General features: G+C 37.0%; 1 protein-coding gene across 1 annotated transcript in view; it reads right to left on the minus strand.

Annotated features, from left to right (window-relative positions):
• The window catches only part of LOC128655699 (pancreatic secretory granule membrane major glycoprotein GP2-like), a 94,787-nt gene that overhangs the window by 12,223 nt on the left and 58,628 nt on the right, over positions 1-23,936 (minus strand). The window contains exons 4-6 of the mRNA XM_053709278.1: positions 6,232-6,392; positions 5,439-5,574; positions 2,113-2,207 (exon numbers count right to left, since the gene is read on the minus strand). Of these exons, the coding sequence (XP_053565253.1) occupies positions 2,113-2,207; positions 5,439-5,574; positions 6,232-6,392 (392 nt within the window). The remainder of the gene's footprint in view (positions 1-2,112; positions 2,208-5,438; positions 5,575-6,231; positions 6,393-23,936) is intronic.

A 23,936-nucleotide genomic window follows, 5' to 3' on the forward strand; every position in this document is an offset into this window, starting at 1 on the left:
CTCAGATCACTATATTAATGTCTCATCTTTGGCATTTCAGTGAGTCTAAATCAATATTAAAAGTGGCATTTTATATATATAATGTGATTTAGACAGAGCATGAAATAAAAAAAAAATTAAAAAAATATCAAAATTATGCCTATGTTCTTTTGTTATCCTTAGTTGAAAAGGTTATCCAGTTTTTGTTTTTTTAAGATTCCATGCTTTGTCTTAATCACAAATTTTTAATTTTGACTTTCATGTCCTTTTAAGTAAAATGTATAAGGATCCTGTAATGGTTGATGCTTATTAAAACTTATATATTGTATGACACAATAGGGCAGAAAGTGAGCTGGCATTAATTTCACGTAATCCTTATCGGTTAACGCTTACTTTATGATCCCCTGTACACAACTAATAATATGCATTCCCTATTGTTTGCCGATGCCTATTTCTGTTCATATCATTAGCCAAACCCATTTTTTTAGACAAAAGCCAGGTTGTGCTATAATATAAAAGAATAACTCAGTCTCTCTCTACATCCCTCTTTTGGATGACGCTACTGCTGCACTTCATGGTTTTGTCTTGCAATTATTAATGTGATGAGATAACCTTGCAGATAACAATATCTTGGCATTACGTTTTAGGTATCGACATGCCGGGGTTGACATTTAAATACAATACACAAAAGGGCCGATTGTCTAGAATGTGTTTCTAAAAGCTGAACGTAAATGCTAGTACATCTAAAAAATTAAAACCTAGACAATCAAAGTGGAAATAGAGGTCAAATTATGATTGTTTTTTAATTCAGCATTATTAAGCGGCGTACTTTCTTGGTATCCTTTGTTGAAAAGCATACCTAGGTAGGCTCTGGAGTAGCAAGCTGCTGATTGGTGGCTGCACATATATGCCTCTTGTCATTGGCTCACCAGATGTGTTCAGCTACCTCTCAGTACTGCACTGCTGCCCATTCAACATAATAAAAGTAAATTGGAATATTGTTTAAAATGGTATGGGCAGGGGTCGCCAAACTTTCGGACCTCAGGGACCACTAAACTCCCAATTTTGAATCCCGTGGACCACTAACATTATTTTTTTTTAAAAGGTATCTCTATAATGTATGTGTGTGTGTGTATATATATATATATATATATATATATATATATCTCACATACTGTACATAACTAGTATAACCATAGCTTAAGTTTATATGATATTTACACATGTTTAAGAATTACTTTTTGGAATTAATTAACTGAATGACAGAACTGAGAGAATACTTCCAAATGTCAGATGCAGGCCGAGTGCCACCTTTTGAGCTGGAAACAGAGAGGTAGAAAGTGGGGGGAAAAGAATTATGTTTAAAAGGACCACAAGACTTTAAAGTTACCTCCCCAGTTAGGAATTATTAAAAACTACTTATGATCATAGACAGACATTGGAGTCATAAATTAAGTTTATATCAGAAAGCTCTCAATATGGATGTGAGCTAACCACGACTGATGTTACTGGCAAGTACTATAATACTGGTGGGATATGGCTGATCTGCTGGATGGCAATTACTGGAATTCAAGTGGAATGGCTTTGTGCGCGGGAAAATTATTAGAATGAAAAACAATTAATATTTAATAAAAAAAAAAAAAAAAAGATGGAGGGGAGGAAGACAAACAGTGATGTAAGTCTATCTGAAGGAATTAGGAAAACTATTACAAAGAAACAGGTAAAGGGAAGAAAATAAATGAAATATGAGAGAATTTTTTTTTAAGATTTTCTTTTTTTATATACTTTAATTCCACTATTTCAAGCCAAGACTATACCAACTACTGCTAGCTTTAGAATGGAAGCATCTTCCTCTGAGCAGCGTGCCGGGTGGGAGGAGTTAAAAATAAAATCTAGCAACGTGTGTAGGGAGATTGTAATTTAACTCCTCCTCCGTTGGTTTTCACTGATGTCCAGCCAGGCACTGTAGGGAGTTGCAGCACGACGGGGGTGACACCATCAGAGGAGATTAATTCCTGCTTGATAGTGTCAAGGACCACCAACATCTTCTCATGGACCACTGGTTGGCGACCACTGCTCTATCTGACCCATGAAAGAAAAAGACTGTAGCACGGACATTTTACTCATACTCACCTGTCTTGTATGAATGTATATTGCACAGGATGAGATGGGTCGTCTGTTGGAGTTGCCCAGCATTTTTCCAACCTGATTATCAAGTGACCTGGAATCTAAGAAACAGAGAGAGAAAAATACAACTGATTATTCTTTTTTCATACAAAATAAACAGTTTGTGCTAGATATTGTGCATTAACATCACTTGAGCTCAATCCATACTGCGTCCATTTTTGTCCTCATATTACAAGTCCAAAGCTATTTTATTATTGCTCGAGCAATAGTCTAAGGTGCACTAACATCTGCATGCTGGATGGTTCAGGTGCACTAAATCCCGCACATGATAGACTTTGTATATGTGCAGTAACATTCATGTCGGATAAGCTTAGGGTCTGCTAAGCCAATTGTGATCAAGTAGTCCTTCATGTAGTTCTGTGTTATACTGTTGTTTATTATTATTATTCATATTAATAATGGTTTACTTCAGGTTACACATTTAAAAACACTATTTTGTATTGAACTCAAGTGCAACACTTAAAGGGACAGTCTAGCCAACATTAAACTTTCATAATTCAGATAGGGCATGCAATTTTGAACAACTTTCCGATTTACTTTTATCATCAAATTTGCTTTTTTTTTCTCTTGATATTCTTTGTTGAAAGCTGAACCTAGGTAGACTCATATGCTAATCTCTAAGCCATTGAAGGTCACCTCTTATCTAAGTGCATTTTGACAGTTTTTCACAGCTAGACAGTGCTCATTCATTTGTGCCATACTGATAACATTGTGCTCACTCCAGTGGAGTTATTTATGAGCATTAGCTAAAATACAAGTCTGTCAAAAGAACTGAAATAAGGGGGCAGGCTGCAGGGGCTTAAAGGGACAGTCTACACAAGAATTTGTATTGTTTTAAAATATAGATAATCTCTTTTTGACCCATTCCCCAGTTTTGCATAACCAACACAGTTATATTAATATACTTTTTACCTCTGTGATTACCTTGTATCTAAGCCTCTGCAAACTGCCCCCTTATTTCAGTTCTTTTGACAGACTTGCAGTTTAGCTAATCAGTGCCTGCTCCCAGATAACTTCATGTGCACGAGCACAGTGTTATCTATATGAAATACATGAACTAACACCCTCTAGTGGTGAAAAACTGTTAAAATGCATTCTGAAAAGAGGTGGCCTTCAAGGTCTAAGAAATTAGCATATGAACATCCTAGGTTAAGCTTTCAACTAAGAATACCAAGAGAACAAAGTAAAATTGGTGATAAAAGTAAATTGGAAAATTGTTTAAAATTACATGCTCTATCTGAATCATGAAAGTTTTTTTTGGCCTAGACTGTCCCTTTAAATACAAGGTATTTACAAAGGTAGAAAATGTGTATTAATATAACCGTGTATTGGATATGCAAAACAGGGGAATTGGTAATAAAGGGATTATCTATCTTTTTAAACAATAAAAATTCTTTACTAAACTGTCCCTTTAACTCACCACTTAATACGAATGCACTAACCGTGATAATAGCACTCCCTGCGCTAGTCATTAAACACATAGGACACAATAAAAAAATCTATTGGCAGTGTTAGGGCCACTTAATACAGTAAAATTGAATACTTGACAAATAAACAATACAAATAGAATACAATAGCGCAATAGCAGTAGAATATTTTCTGGCAAATTTCAAAGTTAATCCAATTTGCCCTTCCCCCTGTATCATGTGACAGCCATCAACCAATCACAAAATGCATATACTTTTGCAGTATTAGCTAGAGCTTCAGTAATTGTGCATATAAAAAGAAATATGCATGTTTTGATAATGAAGTACAGTATATTGGAAAGTTTATTGAAATTGCATGCTTTAATCTGAATCATGAAACTTTAATTTGGACTTTAGTGGCCCTTTAAGATGCTATGGTTAAAATATTTAACTATAAACTTGTAATTACAGATTGTGCATTATTATTTGTGCAAGGTTGTGAAAAAGATAAGACACCCTGAGCTATTGATTGCTCTCTACTTATGATCTAGCCCTTTATACTAATTCAAACTGTAATTTTGTTAGCAAAGTTTGCGCCATTTTGCATCTCCTACTGTATTGCTTCTTATGGGATTGCCATGAATTGGAAAATCTGTCCCCATTTCCCCAGATGCACTTCCTTCCCCATAAATTTTCTAGTTTTTACAATCAACATTAGGGATGACGTAGCTGAGCCCTAGGAGTATGCAGACCCAGCCCATGCCATGCTATGCCACGCCCAGCTTTAGAACACTCTGATTCTGCCTCCATCCCACCCTAAATTCACCTGCAATTTGGCGAGACTCCAGCCATAGGTCACCGTGACTCCCCCAGCTTCTCAGTACTGTACACTATCTAGGATATGCTGGTAGGTATAGGGCCCTTGAAAAACCTTTCAGATATGTTTATCTTATCTGATATGCTGTAGGCAATCAAGGGCATATATGAGCTTTTGCAATGATCATGCAATAACTGTATAGCATGTAGTAAAATTCTGAATCCTGTAGGAGGCACCACAGCTCCTCTGGGGCAATAGAAAAACACAATTTTCATAGATAAATTACAGGAAAAATGGCAAAAAATATAATGAAAGTACAGTACATTGCAACTTTTCTTTTTCTGCGTATGATAAAATTTTTTTACAGGGGATTTTAAGGGTCAGAAAAAGATGTTTTAAGTCTAATATAAAAGAAAAAAATAGCCGTAATAAAAAACAAACTCTTTGCTATATAATTTATTTATTTGCCTAATTTTCCTGTATTTAGCACTAATAATTGTGGGTTTGCACTCTGCAGCCTTCACAAGGCAATCCCTGCTATATATCTGTCCCTCAATGGCCTCAGCAAAATTAATAGGATAAGATACTCTAAAAACAATGCAAGTCCCAGTAATAAGTAAGGATTGGCTCCTACAAACCAGGAAATTGGTGGAATAATGCAGCAACGATTAATATTTTTAATATTTTTGAATAATTTTTTTTTTTTACATTATTGATCCGGATTTGTTGCTTTTTGTCGCATGGAAATGCAAGAGTTAATAGTTGAAACAGTATCCCTATTCCAACACAGTAGAGCGGCAACTAAGGTAAGTGGATCTGAGCACACCGAATAGTATCAAATAAGGTGTTAATGTATCCAGACAGTTTTCACACTTGGATGATATGTTAATTTATTGCAAAACTGCTGAAAAAGTCTTGTAATTACAAGTGGTTTATGCCCCTTTTAATTTAATGTTCTTTTAACCATTTTGATAAAAATTGTTTATTTTAAATGTGAATATATTGAGGTTTAAATTGCACAAATGATTGTGTGTAGGTTTGCAACATACCATGTGAACTCTAACAAATATGTTGTCCTCAAGTTTAAGAAATGGTACTGTTGTCCACATGTCTTGAAATCCCTTATCCTTGTACAGCATCATAGAGACAGAGAAGTTTCCATCCTCGGTGGTCAGTGTTATAGTCCTGCAACAAAACCAGATTAATAAAACAGTTAGTTTACATGAAGTAGGTGTGTGTAGATATATTTGAAAGGGACATATTACCCTAATGCTAAATCACTTGAAAATTATCAATCATATCTCTAAAAAGCTGACTAGAAAATTTAACATGAACTTTCTTATGTAAAAATAGGAAGATATTTTACCTCAAAATGTCCTCAGTAGCCACACCCCAGTGTAAAGAGACTTTAAACTAGTATTTGCAGGTTAAAGATTTTTTACATCAGTGTTTAATAACCTTTTAATTGATTACACACACATCTAACACTGGCTCAATACTAACCAATCAGGATTCCCATGCAACGTGCATTGCATGGTTTTCATAATGTTTTTAAATTCTGAAATTTGAATGCATTCCAATTCATTTGAAACCCATTTTTATCATTATTGTAAAGTTGTAGTCTCCATAAAGTAATGTTTGCTGCCATGTTGTAACTTAGGTTTCCCATAACTGATCTGCCGAGGCCAATTAACAACAGGAGTCTTGAGTGTGCAAATAACGGCTCTCTTGAATATTGCAAAGTAAATTCTGCAGTCTGCACTTAACCTGTCAATTTTAATTGCTTGGAATTCACACCATTGATTCAGTAAAGCATTTCCTTAATGCATAGAAAATGTTTACCTAATATCGACACTAATCCGGTTCTCTCCATGTGGCTGCTGTACCATGTAGTTGATAGGATAGCGGCATGAAAACGTAATATTGATATATGACCTTGTGACAACATCAGAGGAGTTACTGTGTATAGTGTTGATGAACACAATATGGGAATCGTCAGAAGCCTGAAATGCAAAGGAAATAATTAATTTGATCTTAATATGTTTTCTTGAATATCAGCTTTCATATGTTTAGAGGCCTTGATCGGACATGACTGTATGTACAATTTAAAAAATTCCACTGGGTAGCATATCTATATAGGCTTAGAAATGTGCTGTGCTGTGCTGGGATTTTGATGTGTCAAATTTGATTTATTGTAAATATGCAATTGCTTTATAGAGGATTTTTGATTGGGCTAATTGCTACAAGAAAAAATATGGGTACAGATAGATACTGCCATATTTGGGATTAGCCGAGTGTGTAATCTCTGCTGGTTAGATCCAAAGAAAAGAATACTTTTAATTAAAGAATATCCCACTGTCAAGGAGGAATTATATTTAGGTTAAAATGTAAAACATTTTTCCAGATTTATCCACTATTTTGTCACCAAGGCTTTCTTTAATTAACAATTCTGATCTCTGTTCTGGGAAATTTATTATAGAGAGAAATATGCATGACAGGTTAATTAAATATTTGACTTATTAGGTAAGAAAACCCTTAAATTTGATGAATTTGTTCTTAAAGGTTCTATGTTCAATATTTGCTATAAATATGCACACATTTTATTTTTATATATACTCATAAATATAGAAATCTGCTAACACGGCCTTTGAGTCAATTAGAATTTTTTTTCTTAACAAGTCCCTCTGAAAAACGTTATCAATTATGTATAAATTACTGATTTCTCAACAAAACAGAGTATTATTGAACTACACAGAAAATTGATATAGGGGATTTGATTGTCAATTTATGTTTAAAGTATGGCAAAAAAATGTTTTAGGAATACATAAGTCATATATATTAAATGATATAATAGAATTATTAAGATTTTGGTTAGATGGTATATGACGCGTACGTATTAAGAAATTATACAAAAATTATAGAAGTACATATTGGAGCGACTGTAATCTAATTGGCACTATGGTAAAACGTAAATACATTATAGAATTATTTTTTTAAAGTAATTTTTCATTGAGGTGTAAATACTAAATACAGTAAGTGCAGCGAAGGTGTACCGCTGCAACATCACAGTTTGTAATCAGCAAGCAGGTAAACTTCAGCTGCAGAAACAATACTATCCGTGAGTGTCACCCGTAACGTCAGACGCTATCGTTCACACGGAGTGAACTCCCGATTGCAAGATCTGCTGAGAGAGCAACAAGTGAATCCCTGAAGGAGACAAGAGTGTAATACACTCCCGGAATCATCTTGAGAGCAAGAGGAGTACAGGTACCATTAATTTCACAAAAGACTGTGTCAAATATTGTGTCTAACAGGAATCAAGTTGTTTTTGTTTTAGAGGTATACTCTTTGCCATCCTTCAACTTATCGTTGTGGGGACCTGCTGCTTTCTGAGAACTGCATAATCTGATATAGCACACGATCATTTGGTGGTATATGCTAAACGGCAAAAGTAAGACTTTGGTCTCACGCAGAGATATTTCTGAACCTCTATTGGAAACTAATAACTACTGAGTAGTATCTGTGCAGTTGATACTTGTTAACTTATGTGAACTTGATACTATAAAAAATGTTTATATTGCAATTGATTCATTGTATAATCAAATCAAACATTTATGGGAGACGCCCCTCCTTTTTATGAAGATACTGTGATATTAGCTATTTAGCTTTTAATAAATATTATTATTATTATTTTTCACTTTTACGAGTAGACTTGATATCTTTAGCTGGCTAGCGCCCTAACTTCTTTTGTCTGTGCACTAACCTGACTTAGCAAAAGTATAACTAACTGTATTAGATCTTATTTATATTTTCCATTTGGGAGGCCTAACCTGCCTAAGGCTACAAAATAATTTGCTTATATCATTTATAAAATGTTTTTAAGGCAACATTTATAAGTTTACTGTGGTACTCCCTTTGACATTTTCCCCACACTAGTGATATAGAAATGTCATTAGTAAAAAATAATAATAATGTATTTCCTGCAGCTAGATTCAGACGTCTCCTAGAGCCTAGATAATGATAAGAATGTTTGGAATGTACTGATGTGGGATGTAGGTACTAAGAAAATTGCTAACACAACCGTTTGGATATTAAATAAGCAATCAAATAGGTCAAATAGCTGTCTTGCTAATGATGCTACTTTGGAAACATATTGTTTGGCACAAACACCTACCCAATTGCCACCCTATGTCTAGGTCTGCAGTACTGCTAAATAAATAGATTGTAAGCTCTTCAGAACAAGGATTTCATATCAATATTGTGCTATGCTAATGGATAACCTTCCCTTCAATTGAAGTTTACACACTCACCTAGATTACGAGTTGTGCGTTATGAGTCAAATAGCAGCGTTGTGGCCCATAACGCATCATTTTCCCTAACGCAGCCATTACAAGTCTTGTCAGTATAGCTGTACTGCAAGCCTTTTAGCCTGTAACGCAACGTCAGTACCGAACTCATAGAAATTAATTTTTTTCATGGGATTCCCATAGTGCTGGTATTATGAGTTTTGCGTTCTGGCTAAAAAGCGAGCGTTACAGCCTAAAACAACAAAATCCATAATGCCATCTAAAGTCAGTAGTTATGAGTTTTACGCTATAAAGCTGTAACATAAAACTCAAAACTAAAGTGTTAAAAAGCACACTAACACCCATAAACTACCTATTAACCCCTAAACCGAGGCCCTCCCGCATCACAAACACTGTAATAAATATATTAACCCCTAATCTGCCGCTCCCAATATCGCCGCTTTAAAAAAATATTAACCCCTTTTCCGCCACTCCCTGGCATCCTCACCACTATACTAAAGTTATTAACCCCTAAACCGCCACCCTCCCGCATCGCATACACTATTTAAATATTATTAACCCCTAATCTGCCGTCCGCCCTCATCTCCCCCACTATACTAAAGTTATGAAGCCCTACACCGCCGCCGCTATAATAGACCTATAAACCCCTAAACTGCAAGCCCCCCCACAATGAAATATACTAAACTAAACTATTAACCCCTAAACCGAAAAGCCCCCACATAGAAATAAACTAAATTAAACCTAATGCCCCCCTAAGTTTATATTAAATTTACAATTCCCTTAGCTTAAAGGGACAGTCTACACCAGAATGTTTATTGTTTTAAAAGATAGATAATCCCTTTATTACCCATTCCCCAGGTTTGCATAACCAACACAGTTATATTAATATACTTTTAACCTCTGTGATTATCTTGTATCTAAGCCTCTGCAAACTGCCCCTTTATTTCAGTTCTTTTGACAGACTTGCAGTTTAGCCAATCAGTGCCTGCTCCCAGATAACTTCACATGCATGAGCACAGTGTTATCTATATGAAACACGTGAACTAACACCCTCTAGTGGTGAAAAACTGTTAAAATGCATTCTGAAAAGAGGTGGCCTTCAAGGTCTAAGAAATTAGCATATGAACCTCCTAGGTTAAGCTTTCAACTAAGAATACCAAGAGAACAAAGCAAAATTGGTGATAAAAGTAAATTGGAAAATTGTTTAAAATTACATGCTCTATCTGAATCATGAAAGTTTATTTTGGCCTAGACTGTCCCTTTAAATTAAATTAAAATGTACTTGTCAAATTAAAAAAACTAAGTTTAAACTAACAAACTAATATAATTATTAAACTAAAATTAAACTAACTACCAATTAAATTAAACTAAACTACACATTAAAAAAATCCTAACACTACTCTAAAAATTACAAAGTAAATACAAAAACAAAAAAATACTAAGTTACAAAAAATAACAAACACTAAATTACAGAAAATAACAGATGAAATCATCCAAAATTAAAAAATAATTACACCTAATCTAATAGCCCTATCAAAATAAAAAAGCCCACCCAAAATAAAAAAAAACCCCTAGCATACAATAAACTACCAATGGCCCTTAAAAAAAGGGCCTTTTGTAGGGCATTGCTCTAAGTTAAACAGCTCTTTTACCTGTAAAAAAAAAATACAAACACTCCTCCCAACAGTAAAACCCACCACCCAACCAACCCCCCAAAATAAAAAAACCTAATTCTAAAAATTCTAAGCTACCCATTGCCCTGAAAAGGGCATTTGTATGGGCATTGCCCTTAAAAGGGCATTTAGCTCTTGTACTGCCCAGACCCTTAACTAAAAAATAAAACCCACCCAATAAACCCTTAAAAAAACACTACCCCCCCCCCCCCGACGATCCACTTACAGTTTTTGAATTCCCGCTTGAACGATCTTCATCCCGGAGTTGAAGTCCTGATCCAGGCGGTGAGAAGTCTTCATCCAGACGGCCTCTTCAATCTTTATCCCGGCGGCGAAGTCCTGATCCAAGCAGCAAAAAGTCTTCATCCAGGCGGCATCTTCTATCTTGATCCTGGAGGCACAGAGCGGGTCCATCCTGAAGACATCTGGTGCGGAGCGTCCCTTGCATTTCTATTGGCTGAAAAATTTTAATCAGCCAATAGGAATTAGGGCTTCAAATTAGCCAATAGAATGAGAGCTGATTTGAACAGCCAATAGGATTTTAGCAGCCCTAAATAACTTTATTTAGTTGCGGCGATGTTGTGGAACGGCGGAATAGGGGTTAATAACTTTAATATTGTTGCGGCGATGTTGGGGTGCGGCGGAACAGGGGTCAATAAATTTAGTATAGTGGCCGCAATATCGGGAGCGGCAGATTAGGGGTTAATAACATTATTTAGGTGTCGGCGATGTCGGGGGCAGCAGATTGGGGGTGTTTAGACTCTGGGTTTATGTTAGGGTGTTAGGTTTAAACTGTTTTCTTTTTCCCCATAGACATCAATGGGGCTGCGTTACGGAGCTTTTGTTTCAGCGATCGCAGGTGTTAGACTTTTTTTTTTGCCGGCTCTCCCCATTGATGTCTATGGGGAAACCGTGCACAAGCATGTCAAAACATCGCTTGTTTTTGGTGCGGTATGGAGCTCAAAATCTCCATATCGCCCGCGCAAGCTGTTTTTTTTTTTAAACTTGTAATGGCAGTGCTATAGGGGGTTAAATAACGCAACTTTTGTTGCAATCTTTTCCTATAGCGCTCAAAACTCGTAATCTAGGTGACTGTTTTTAACGTGATTGTCATGTGGGTTTTTATAACACACTGTCTCTTTGTCCCCAGAACTTTTTGAAAGAATATCCCATTTTTTAAAATTATGAATGTATACTTATTTCATTGTTTATTATAAATGCACAACACTTGTGCTGGATTTATTGTTATATCTATTGCAGCGCTATGGCATTCAATATTTGCAGCTGTTAGCAGCTCTGCAGCCTGGGAACTACAATTCTCTGCATGCTGAGATAGCGGACAATGGGATATGTGTAAAAGGAGGCGGGAGAAGTCTGTGTGACTTGGGAGTGAGGATGGATTGTCAGCAAAGAGAAAATTGAACAGCAGAGACTGAGTTGATCTGCAGAGATAGAGAGCAATTGAACAGCAGAGAGCAAATGAACACAAGAGGACTGAACAGCAGAGAGATTAATCTACTACAACTGTACTTTATTGTAAAGTGATATATATTTAATAAAATTAGGAAATATATTAGGGTGTGTGAGAAGTAGAGGAAACACCATTCAAAATATAAAATAGAGAGCGACATTAATAGATGGAGTATTCTGCCTAACTAACATAAAAAGTCACCAGTTACAACTGATAGAAATTACATCATGACTGTTATCTGTTGTTTATTAATAACAGTGATAACAGTGGCAGCTATTTCTATCCATTGTTTAATTTAAAATAAAAGGTTTGAAATGCTACAACCAAAACCTAGTCTAATAATTCACCCAGACCAACTTGGGTGAAATAAGACCATTACTGGTACTTTATTTACATGACTATAGGGGTACAGCATATATCATGGATGGCAGCATTTGAACATGCTTAACCCTTAGAACTATTTGAGACAAGTGGCACCATCCCAACTGCACCAGAGCTAAGTTCTGCCCATAGTAGATGATACTTGGGATTTGAGATCATATGGCCTACCTACACGGGGGAAAGGGCACTTTGGGTGCCACCCAAAGCTATCTGGCGATGCTATGAAACAATTTAGAGTTTAATTACAGGAAAATGAGACAAAATAAAAAATGAAATTATATTACATTTTTTTAACTACACATAATTAAATATTTTGGGCTAGATTATAAGTGGAGCGCTATTTTAACATGTGCCTGTAAAGGGGCAAATGTTCCCGTTTACGGACGGATGTTAAATAACAAGCCATTAAAAGTGGCTGATTAATTCTCCCATGAGCTTGTGGGAGAACTTTGTGCTTTGCGCAATTAACCAGAGGTCAGACCTCTGGTAAATTAAAAAAAATTGCCCCAATTGCCCCCAAAATAATGTGTACAGTTCCTTTCTTTAAATAAAAATATTATCATCTTTATTTTTTAAAAACTGCACAAAGCATTTATAAGGGGTTAAAATGAGGGGATATGTGGTGTTAGAAAAAAAAAACATAATTTATGTAAGAACTTACCTGATTCATTTCTTTCATAGTGACAAGAGTCCATGAGCTAGTGACGTTTTTGAAACACGGGCCTTCAAGCTCCATACGGAGCTTGATAAATAGGCCCCATTGACTTTTTATCTTCGGGCTGAAAAACTCCCTTCCCCCCAGTGATAGTGGAAAAAATAGAATCCAATTGAGAACCAAATAAATTATTACCCTGGAAAGATAGAGATAGTAATCTAGATTTAGACACCATGTCAGCATTCCATGATTTAAGCCATAAAGTTTTTCTAGCTAAAATAGACATAGATTTAACATTGATCTTAATGACATCAAATATAACATCACAAATGAAATTATTAGCATGTTGAAGCAAAAGAACAATGCTAGACATATCAGGATCTACCTGTTGTGCTAAGCTGTCCAACCACAAAGTTGAAGCAGCAGCCACATCAGCCATAGAAATGGCAGGTCTAAGAATATAGCCAGAATGTAAATAAGCTTTTCTGATATAAGATTCAATCTTCCTGTTTAAAGGATCCTTAAAAGAAGTACTATCTTCCATAGGAATAGTAGTACATTTGGCAAGAGTGGAAATAGCCCCATCAACTTTAGGGACTTTTTCCCAAAACTTCAAATTAGCCACAGGTAAAGGATACAACTTCTTAAACCTAGAAGAAGGGTTAAAAGAAGTACCAGGTTTAGACCATTCTTTAGTAATCATATCAGAGATAGCATCTGGAATAAGAAAAACCTCAGGCGTAACCTCAGCAGGTTTAAAATCAGAATTTAAACCTTTACTGGCTTTGTTATCAAGAGGACTAGATTCTTCAATACCCAAAGTAAACAAAACATCCTTCCACATAGAACAAATATATTTAATCTTAAAAAGATAAGAAGATTTGGCAATTTCAGTGTCTGATGCAGGATCCTCTGAACCAGAGAGATCCTCATCAGCAGAGGATAGTTCAGTATGTTGTCCATCAATACAAATTTCATAAGATTTATGAAAAGTTTTAAAAGGCCTTTTACGTTTATTTGAATGCGGAATAGCAGACATAGCCTTCTCTATAGCTGCAGCAATATAATTCTTCATATCTGCAGGAATATCATGTACATTAGACGTTGAAGGAACAACAGACAATGTATTTGTACTAATAGAAACATTATCAGCATGCAATAGCTTGTCATGACAAATGCCACATAATTGAGCTGAAGAAATAACATCAGCTTGTTTACAACAAACACACTTAGCTTTGGTTGAACTGTGTTCATGCAGCATGCTTCCTACAGTTACATCAGAGGCAGGATCAGTCTGAGACATCTTGCAAAATGTAAAAAGAAAAAAAATAACATTTAAACAAAATATCCAATTTCCTCATATAGCAGTTTCAGGAATGGGAAAAAATGCTTATGCTAAAATAATATGCAACAAAGCAAGCAACATAGCTCCCTATAATAAAAAGAGAGCAAGAAGCATTAAAGGAAAAGGGGTAATATAATAAAAATTTTGGCGCCAAGTATGACGCATTAGGCAAAAGGAAGTGAACATTTTTGGCGCCAAAGCTAACACCAGGAAATGACGCAACTCGCGTCATAACAAGCACGACTTTGCGGGAAATAAACTAACGTCTACAAAGACGCAGGAAATTACGAGACTTGCGTCACTATAGGCGCAACCTCGCGCCAAAAATTTTCGCATCAAGAATGACGCAATAAAAAACAGCATTTTGCGTCCTCGCAAGCCTAGTTTGCCCGTGAAAATTTTGGAAAACAAAGTAAAATTTGAAAGAACTGGAACCCCAGGTAAGAAAAAAATATTTAAATAAACTTCCTAAAAAAATACGCCTAGATTACGAGTTTTGCGTTAGAAGCTGTGCGGCGCTAACAAGCAGTTTATGCTCACCGCTCACTTACAGACAGCGCTGGTATTACGGGTTTTTACAAACCCGGCGTTAACCGCAAAAAAGTGAGCGAAGAGCAAAATTTTGCTCCACATCTCACCTCAATGCCAGCGCTGCTTACGTTAGCGATGAGCTGGCTGAACGTGCTTGTGCACGATTTCCCCATAGGAATCAATGGGGGAGAGCCGACTGAAAAAAAACCTAACACCTGCAAAAAAGCAGCGTAAAGCTCCTAACACAGCCCCATTTATTCCTATGGGGAAATAAAAGTTATGTCTACACCTAACACCCTAACATGAACCCAGAGTCTAAACACCCCTAATCTTACACTTATTAACCCCTAATCTGCCGCCCCGACATCACCGACACCTACATTATATTAGTAACCCCTAATCTGCCGCCCCCGATGTCGCTGCAACCTAACTACATTTATTAACCCCTAATCTGCCGCCCACAACGTCGCCACCACTATAATAAAGTTATTAACCCCTAAACCTAAGCCTAACCCTAACCCCCCTAACTTAAATATAATTTAAATAAATCTAAATAAAATTACTACAATTAACTAAATAATTCCTATTTAAAACTAAATACATACCTATAAAATAAACCCTAAGATAGCTACAATATAACTAATAGTTACATTGTAGCTAGCTTAGGGTTTATTTTTATTTTACAGGCAACTTTGTATTTATTTTAACTAGGTACAATAGTTATTAAATAGTTATTAACTATTTAATAACTACATAGTTAAAATAAAGACAAATTTACCTGTAAAAAAAAACCTAACCTAAGTTACAATTACACCTAACACTACACTATAATTAAATTAATTACCTAAATTAAATACAATTAATTACAATTAAATAAAATTATCTAAAGTACAAGAAAAACCACACTAAATTACAGAAAATAATATTTTTTAAACTAATTACACCTAATCTAATCCCCCTAACAAAATAAAAAAAGCTCCCCCTCAAATAAAAAAGCCCTACAAATAGCCCTTAAAAGGGCCTTTTGCGGGGCATTGCCCCAAAGTAATCAGCTCTTTTACCTGAAAAAAAATTACAATTCCCCCCCAACATTAAAACCCACCACCCACACAACCAACCCTTCTCTAAAACCCACCCAATCCCCCCTTAAAAAAACCTAACATTAACCCCCTGAAGATCACCTTACCGGGAGACGTCTTCACCCAACTGGGCCGAAGTCCTCAACGATGCCGGCAGAAGTGATCCTCCAGACGGGCAGAAGTAGTCCTCCAGACGGGCAGAAGTCTTCATCCAGACGGCATCTTCTATCTTCATCCATCCAGCGTGGAGCGGCTCCATCTTCTAGACATCCGACGCGGAGCATACTCTTCATCCGACGTCTTCTTGAACAATGACGGTTCCTTTAAGTGACATCATCCAAGATGGCGTCCCTTCAATTCCGATTGGCTGCGACTGATTACAGAGAGCCTTAGAATAGATTTCCCATAGGTGAAAACATGGCATCATTAGGCAGATACTCCATTCACATCCCTCTGACAAACACTGTACTCTGAGAGGAATTGGGCTTCAAAATGCTTAGAAGCGCCTATCGTAGAAGAAATCAAGCACATCTTGCTTCACCACCTCAATAGGAGGCAAAGTTTGTAAAACTAAGGTATGAGTGAGGTGGGAGGTGTATGTATAGGCATTTTGAGGTTTGGGAAACTTTGCCCCCTCCTGGTGGGAATGTATATCCTATACGTCACTAGCTCTTGGACTCTTGCCACCTATATGAAAGAAAAAACGGCACTAAAAAGTGCCTTTACATTGTGGTCTATGGGGACTCTGTTTGTATTTTCTTACACATATATCTATGTGTTAATATGTGTATATACACATCTAAACACATACATATATATGTATAAATTGATATACATATATATTTTTCATTTGCTGCTCGACGCTGCACAAATTACCCCATGCACTGCGCTAGGTGCTTTGCTGTGTCTCATGGTATGAGAACGAGGCTGCCATTGGAGCATATGAAAGCGCGCTCTTGTTAGCATTGCGCCTAACTTGTAATACCAGAGCACATTTGCGTGTGCTGGTATTACTGAATGAAGCGCAAACATCTCGCTCACGAAAGCAAAATTTTGTTCTCCATCTAGGCCTTTATATTACAATGAGTTTAATATCCCTTTAAAGGGACATTCAATAAATGCTAGATAGAATGATGCATTTAAAGAAAAGATTAGTATGAGAATAACATGTAGATAGATTTTTTAGTTTCATTAGCTGTTTATAAATATTGACAAAATAAGTGTAAAGTTTTAGTGCCTATAAAACAATGGGAGCTGCCATGTTGTAACTTAGGTTACCTTCTCTGCTGTGGCCAATTAGGGACAGTTATAAATAGATCACTAGAGTGTGCCGCCAATGGCTGTGTAGAATATAACACTGCACATCCATTTCTAGCAGGACCTGAAAAGCTCACAATTTCGGAATGGAATTACAGGAAAAGGGGACAAAATAAATAATGAAAGTATATTGCAGAGTTGTTTATATATACTGTGTGTATATATATATATATATATATATATATATATATATATATATATATATAATTTATAATTTATAATTTTATATTACCATCTGAAAATGTTTAATGTCCCTTTAACTCCCTATTCTTTATGCTTATGACAAATTGAAAAACTGTTTTGTCTCAGGTTCATTACACCAGGTATAAAACTTTGGTTAATGTGTTATTCCCTCAGTGATCGGTGATAAAGGAGGATAAACCTCTTGGTTTTATAGTTGTAGATTTTGTAGAGTGGCTATCTGATAATAAGAGAGATCTTTACTTCCATCAAATAAATATTAAGCTTTTTTTAACCAACTGTGAATGACAATCTAAGAGGCACCCTATTTTACACTTGTGAAATATATCCCATATAAAATTCAATAGAACCCAAACAAAAGTAATAGAATAGATGATTAATCCAATACAAACATCCAATGTACAATGAAGAAGGGTAAGGGTCACTTCACTAAATGCTATGACAACTGGATTTTTAATGCCTAGATTTAGAGCTTTGCGGCCAAAGGGGTGCGTTAGCTACGCGTGTTTTTTCCCCCCGCACCTTTTAAATAACGCTGGTATTTAGAGTTCTCTGAAGGGCTGCGTTAGGCTCCAAAAAGGGAGCGTAGAGCATAATTTACCTCCACTTCAACTCTAAATACCAGCGTTGCTTACGGTAGCGGCCAGCTTGAAAAACGTGCTTGTGCACGATTTCCCCATAGGAAACAATGGGGCAGTTTGAGCTGAAAAAAAAACCTAACACCTGCAAAAAAGCAGCGTTCAGCTCCTAACGCAGCCCCATTGTTTCCTATGGGGAAACAGTTTCTGCACCTAACACCCTAACATGAACCCCGAGTCTAAACACCCCTAACCTTACACTTATTAACCCCTAATCTGCCGCCCCCGCTATCGCTGACACCTGCATTATATTATTAACCCCTAATCTGCCACTCCGGACACCGCCGCAACCTACGTTATCCCTATGAACCCCTAATCTGCTGCCCCCAACGTCGCCGACACCTACATTATATTTATTAACCCCTAATCTGCCCCCCCAACGTCGCTGCTACCTTACCTACACTTATTAACCCCTAATCTGCCGACCGGACCTCGCCGCCACTATAATAAATGTATTAACCCCTAAACCGCCTCACTCCCGCCTCGCAACCCCTATAATAAATAGTATTAACCCCTAATCTGCCCTCCCTAACATCGCCGCCACCTAACTTCAAGTATTAACCCCTAATCTGCCGACCGGACCTCGCCGCTACTCTAATAAATGTATTGACCCCTAAAGCTAAGTCTAACCCTAACACTAACACCCCCCTAAGTTAAATATAATTTAAATCTAACAAAATAAATTATTTCTTATTAAATAAATTAATCCTATTTAAAGCTAAATACTTAGCTGTAAAATAAACCCTAATATAGCTACAATATAACGAATAATTATATTGTAGCTATTTTAGCATTTATATTTATTTTACAGGCAACTTTGTATTTATCTTAACTAGGTACAATAGCTATTAAATAGTTATTTACTATTTAATAGCTACCTAGTTAAAATAATTACAAAATTACCTGTAAAATAAATCCTAACCTAAGTTACAATTAAACCTAACACTACACTATCAATAAATTAATTAACTAAACTACCTACAATTACCTACAATTAAATCAACTAAACTAAATTACAAAAAAACAAAAAACACTAAATTACAAAAAATAAAAAAAGATTACAAGAATTTTAAACTAATTACACCTACTCTAAGCCCCCTAAAAAAATAACAAAGCCCCCCAAAATAAAAAAATGCCCTACCCTATTCTAAAATAAAAAGTTAACAGCTCTATTACCTTACCAGCCCTTAAAAGGGCTTTTTGCGGGGCATGCCCCAAAGAAATCAGCTCTTTTGCCTGTAAAAACATACAATACCCCCCCCAACATTACAACCCACCACCCACATACCCCTAATCTAACCCACCCCCTTAAAAAACCTAACACTAAGCCCCTGAAGATCTCCCTACCTTGTATTCACCCAGCCGGGTATCACCGATCCGTCCAGAAGAGGGTCCGAAGTCTTCATCCTATCCGGCAAGAAGAGGTCCTCCAGAGGGTCCAAAGTCTTCATCCAGGCGGCATCTTCTATCTTCTTCCATCCGGAGCGGAGCGGGTCCATCTTGAAGCAGCCGACGCGGAGCCATCCTTCTTCACCGACGGACTAACGACGAATGAAGGTTCCTTTAAATGACGTCATCCAAGATGGTGTCCCTCGAATTCCGATTGGCTGATAGGATTCTATCAGCCAATCGGAATTAAGGTAGGAAAAATCTGATTGGCTGATTGAATCAGCCAATCAGATTCAAGTTCAATCCGATTGGCTGATTGGATCAGCCAATCAGATTGAGCTCGCATTCTATTGGCTGATCGGAACAGCCAATAGAATGCAAGCTCAATCTGATTGGCTGATCCAATCAGCCAATCAGATTGAACTTCAATCTGATCGTCTGATTGAATCAGCCAATCAGATTTTTCCTAACTTAATTCCGATTGGCTGATAGAATCCTATCAGCCAATCAGAATTCGATGGACGCCATCTTGGATGACGTCATTTAAAGGAACCTTCATTCGTCGTTAGTCCGTCGGTGAGGAAGGATGGCTCCGCGTCGGCTGCTTCAAGATGGACCCGCTCCACTCCGGATGGAAAAAGATAGAAGATGCCGTCTGGATGAAGACTTTGGACCCTCTGGAGGACCTCTTCTTGCTGGATAGGATGAAGACTTCGGACCCTCTGGAGGACCTCTTCTTGCCGGATAGGATGAAGACTTCGGACCCTCTTCTGGACGGATCGGTGATACCCGGCTGGGTGAATACAAGGTAGGGAGATCTTCAGGGGCTTAGTGTTAGGTTTTTTAAGGGGGGTGTGGGTGGGTTAGATTAGGGGTATGTGGGTGGTGGGTTGTAATGTTGGGGGGGTATTGTATGTTTTTTTTTACAGGCAAAAGAGCTGATTTCTTTGGGGCATGCCCCGCAAAAAGCCCTTTTAAGGGCTGGTAAGGTAATAGAGCTGTTAACTTTTTATTTTAGAATAGGGTAGGGCATTTTTTTATTTTGGGGGGCTTTGTTATTTTTTTAGGGGGCTTAGAGTAGGTGTAATTAGTTTAAAATTCTTGTAATCTTTTTTTATTTTTTGTAATTTAGTGTCTGTTTGTTTTTGTATTTTAGTTTAGTTGATTTAATTGTAGGTAATTGTAGGTAGTTTAGTTAATTAATTTATTGATAGTGTAGTGTTAGGTTTAATTGTAACTTAGGTTAGGATTTATTTTACAGGTAATTTTGTAATTATTTTAACTAGGTAGCTATTAAATAGTAAATAACTATTTAATAGCTATTGTACCTAGTTAAAATAAATACAAAGTTGCCTGTAAAATAAATATAAATGCTAAAATAGCTACAATATAATTATTTGTTATATTGTAGCTATATTAGGGTTTATTTTACAGGTAAGTATTTAGCTTTAAATAGGATTAATTTATTTAATAAGAAATAATTTATTTCGTTAGATTTAAATTATATTTAACTTAGGGGGGTGTTAGGGTTAGACTTAGCTTTAGGGGTTAATTCATTTATTAGAGTAGCAGCGAGGTCCGGTCGGCAGATTAGGGGTTAATACTTGAAGTGGCGGCGATGTGGGGGGACCTCGGTTTAGGGGTACATAGGTAGTTTATGGGTGTTAGTGTACTTTAGAGCACAGTAGTTAAGAGCTTTATAAACCTGCATTAGCCCATAAAGCTCTTAACTCCTGACTTTTTTCTGCGGCTGGAGTCTTGTCGGTAGAGGCTCTACTGCTCACTTCAGCCAAGACTCTAAATACTGGCGTTAGGAAGATCCCATTGAAAAGATAGGATACGCAATTGGCGTAAGGGGATCTGCGGTATGGAAAAGTTGCGTCTGGAAAGTGAACGTTAGACCCTTTCCTGACTGACTCTAAATACCAGCGGGCGGTAAAAAGCAGCGTTAGGAGCTCTTAACGCTGGTTTTGACGGCTAACGCAGAACTCTAAATCTAGGCGTATGAGTGTTGTGAATTTCTTAAAGGGACATTAAACACTAAATACATGTTATAAGCATAGTATTGAGGTTATTCCCTGCCTCCCTCTAGTTATATGTGCCGGCATGTTGATAACTATCTTTCACTGCATTCAAGTGCTCATTTGTTTTTTTACCTTCTTCAGATACCTGCAGTGTAACCTTGGTTCCAAAATGGCGGCACTCGTGATTAGAGGGAGGTGCATGAAATGTATGTAGTGTCCTTTAATGTCCTTTAACTTGTTATGAGTATTCTCTTTAGTACATGAGGAAAACAACAAGGGATATCAAACCAGCAATTAGAGAGCATCTTAAAGGCACACTGAACCCAAATTTTTTCTTTCGTGATTCAGATAGAGCATGCAATTTTAAGCAACTTTCTAATTTACTCCTATTATCAATTTTCTCTCTTGCTATCTTTATTTGAAAAAGAAGGCATCTAAGCTAAGGAGCCATCCAATTTTTTGGTTCAGTGCCCTGGACAGCACTTGTTTATTTGTGGGTGATTTTATCCACCAATCAGCAAGAACAACCCAGGTTGTTCAACAAAAATGGGCCAGCATCTAAACTTACATTCTTATTTTCAAATAAAGATAACAAGAGAATGAAGAAAATTTGATAATAGGAGTAAATTAGAAAATTGCATGCCCTATCTGAATCACAAAAGAAAAAAAATTGGGTTCAGTGTCCCTTTAAGTATATTAAAGATGAAGATCCATGTTGTGCACTGTTATAAGCACTTTAGATTTATTTTCAGAATGTCCAGATGGATGAACATTTGAAAGGGTTAGAACTTTTTGTGCCTGAGGGTGATAGCACTTATTTAAAAGAGAGGTTTTGGGAAAATATAATTTATGCTTACCTGATAAATTTATTTCTCTTGTGGTGTATCCAGTCCACGGATCATCCATTACTTGTGGGATATTCTCATTCCCAACAGGAAGTTGCAAGAGGACACCCACAGCAGAGCTGTCTATATAGCTCCTCCCCTCACTACCATATCCAGTCATTCGACCGAAAAACAAGCAGAGAAAGGAGAAACCATAGGGTGCAGTGGTGACTGTAGTTTAAAATAAAAAAATACCTGCCTTAAAATGACAGGGCGGGCCGTGGACTGGATACACCACAAGAGAAATAAATTTATCAGGTAAGCATAAATTATGTTTTCTCTTGTAAGGTGTATCCAGTCCACAGATCATCCATTACTTGTGGGATACCAATACCAAAGATAAAGTACACGGATGAAGGGAGGGACAAGGCAGGTACTTAAACGGAAGGTACCACTGCCTGTAAAACCTTTCTCCCAAAAATAGCCTCCGAAGAAGCAAAAGTATCAAATTTGTAGAATTTTGAAAAAGTATGAAGCGAAGACCAAGTCGCCGCCTTGCAAATCTGTTCAACAGAAGCTTCATTTTTAAAGGCCCATGTGGAAGCCACAGCTCTAGTGGAATGAGCTGTAATCCTTTCTGGAGGCTGCTGGCCAGCAGTCTCATAGGCTAAGCGGATTATGCTTCTTAGCCAAAAGAAAGAGAGGTTGCCAAAGCCTTTTGACCTCTCCTCTGTCCAAAGTAGACAACAAACAAAGCAGATGTTTGACGAAAATCTTTAGTAGCTTGTAAGTAAAACTTTAAAGCACGAACCACGTCCAGATTGTGTAATAGACGCTCCTTCTTTGAAGAAGGATTAGGACACAAAGACGGAACAACAATCTCCTGATTGATATTCTTATTAGATACCACCTTAGGTAAAAACCCAGGTTTGGTACGCAGAACTACCTTATCTGCATGGAAGATCAGATAAGGAGAATCACATTGTAAGGCAGATAACTCAGAAACTCTACGAGCCGAGGAAATAGCTACCAAAAAAAGAACTTTCCAAGATAAAAGTTTGATATCTATGGAATGAAGAGGTTCAAACGGAACCCCCTGAAGAACTTTAAGAACCAAATTTAAGCTCCAAGGTGGAGCAACAGGTTTAAACACAGGCTTGATTCTAACTAAAGCCTGACAAAATGCCTGAACGTCTGGAGCATCCGCCAGACGCTTGTGCAAAAGAATAGATAGCGCAGAAATCTGTCCCTTTAAGGAACTAGCTGACAATCCTTTCTCCAATCCTCCTTACTCCACGAGTAGCCCTTAGATTCACACCAATAAAGATTTTTACGCCATATTTTATTATATATTTTCCTGGTGACAGGCTTCCCTGCCTGAATCAAGGTATCAATGACTGACTCGGAGAAACCACGCTTTGATAAAATCAAGCGTTCAATCTCCAGGCAGTCAGCCTCAGAGAAATTAGATTTGGATGGTTGAAAGGACCTTGAAGTAGAAGGTCCTGTCTCAGCGGCAGAGTCCATGGTGGAAAGGAGGACATGTCCACCAGATCTGCATACCAAGTCCTGCGTGGCCACGCAGGTGCTATCAAGATCACTGATGCTCTCTCCTGCTTGACTTTGGCAATCAGACGAGGGAGCAGAGGAAACGGTGGAAACACATAAGCCAGGTTGAAGGACCAAGGTGCTGCTAGAGCATCTATCAGCGT

Source organism: Bombina bombina, chromosome 4 (genome assembly GCF_027579735.1).
Source record: "Bombina bombina isolate aBomBom1 chromosome 4, aBomBom1.pri, whole genome shotgun sequence".
NCBI classification, from domain to species: domain Eukaryota; kingdom Metazoa; phylum Chordata; class Amphibia; order Anura; family Bombinatoridae; genus Bombina; species Bombina bombina.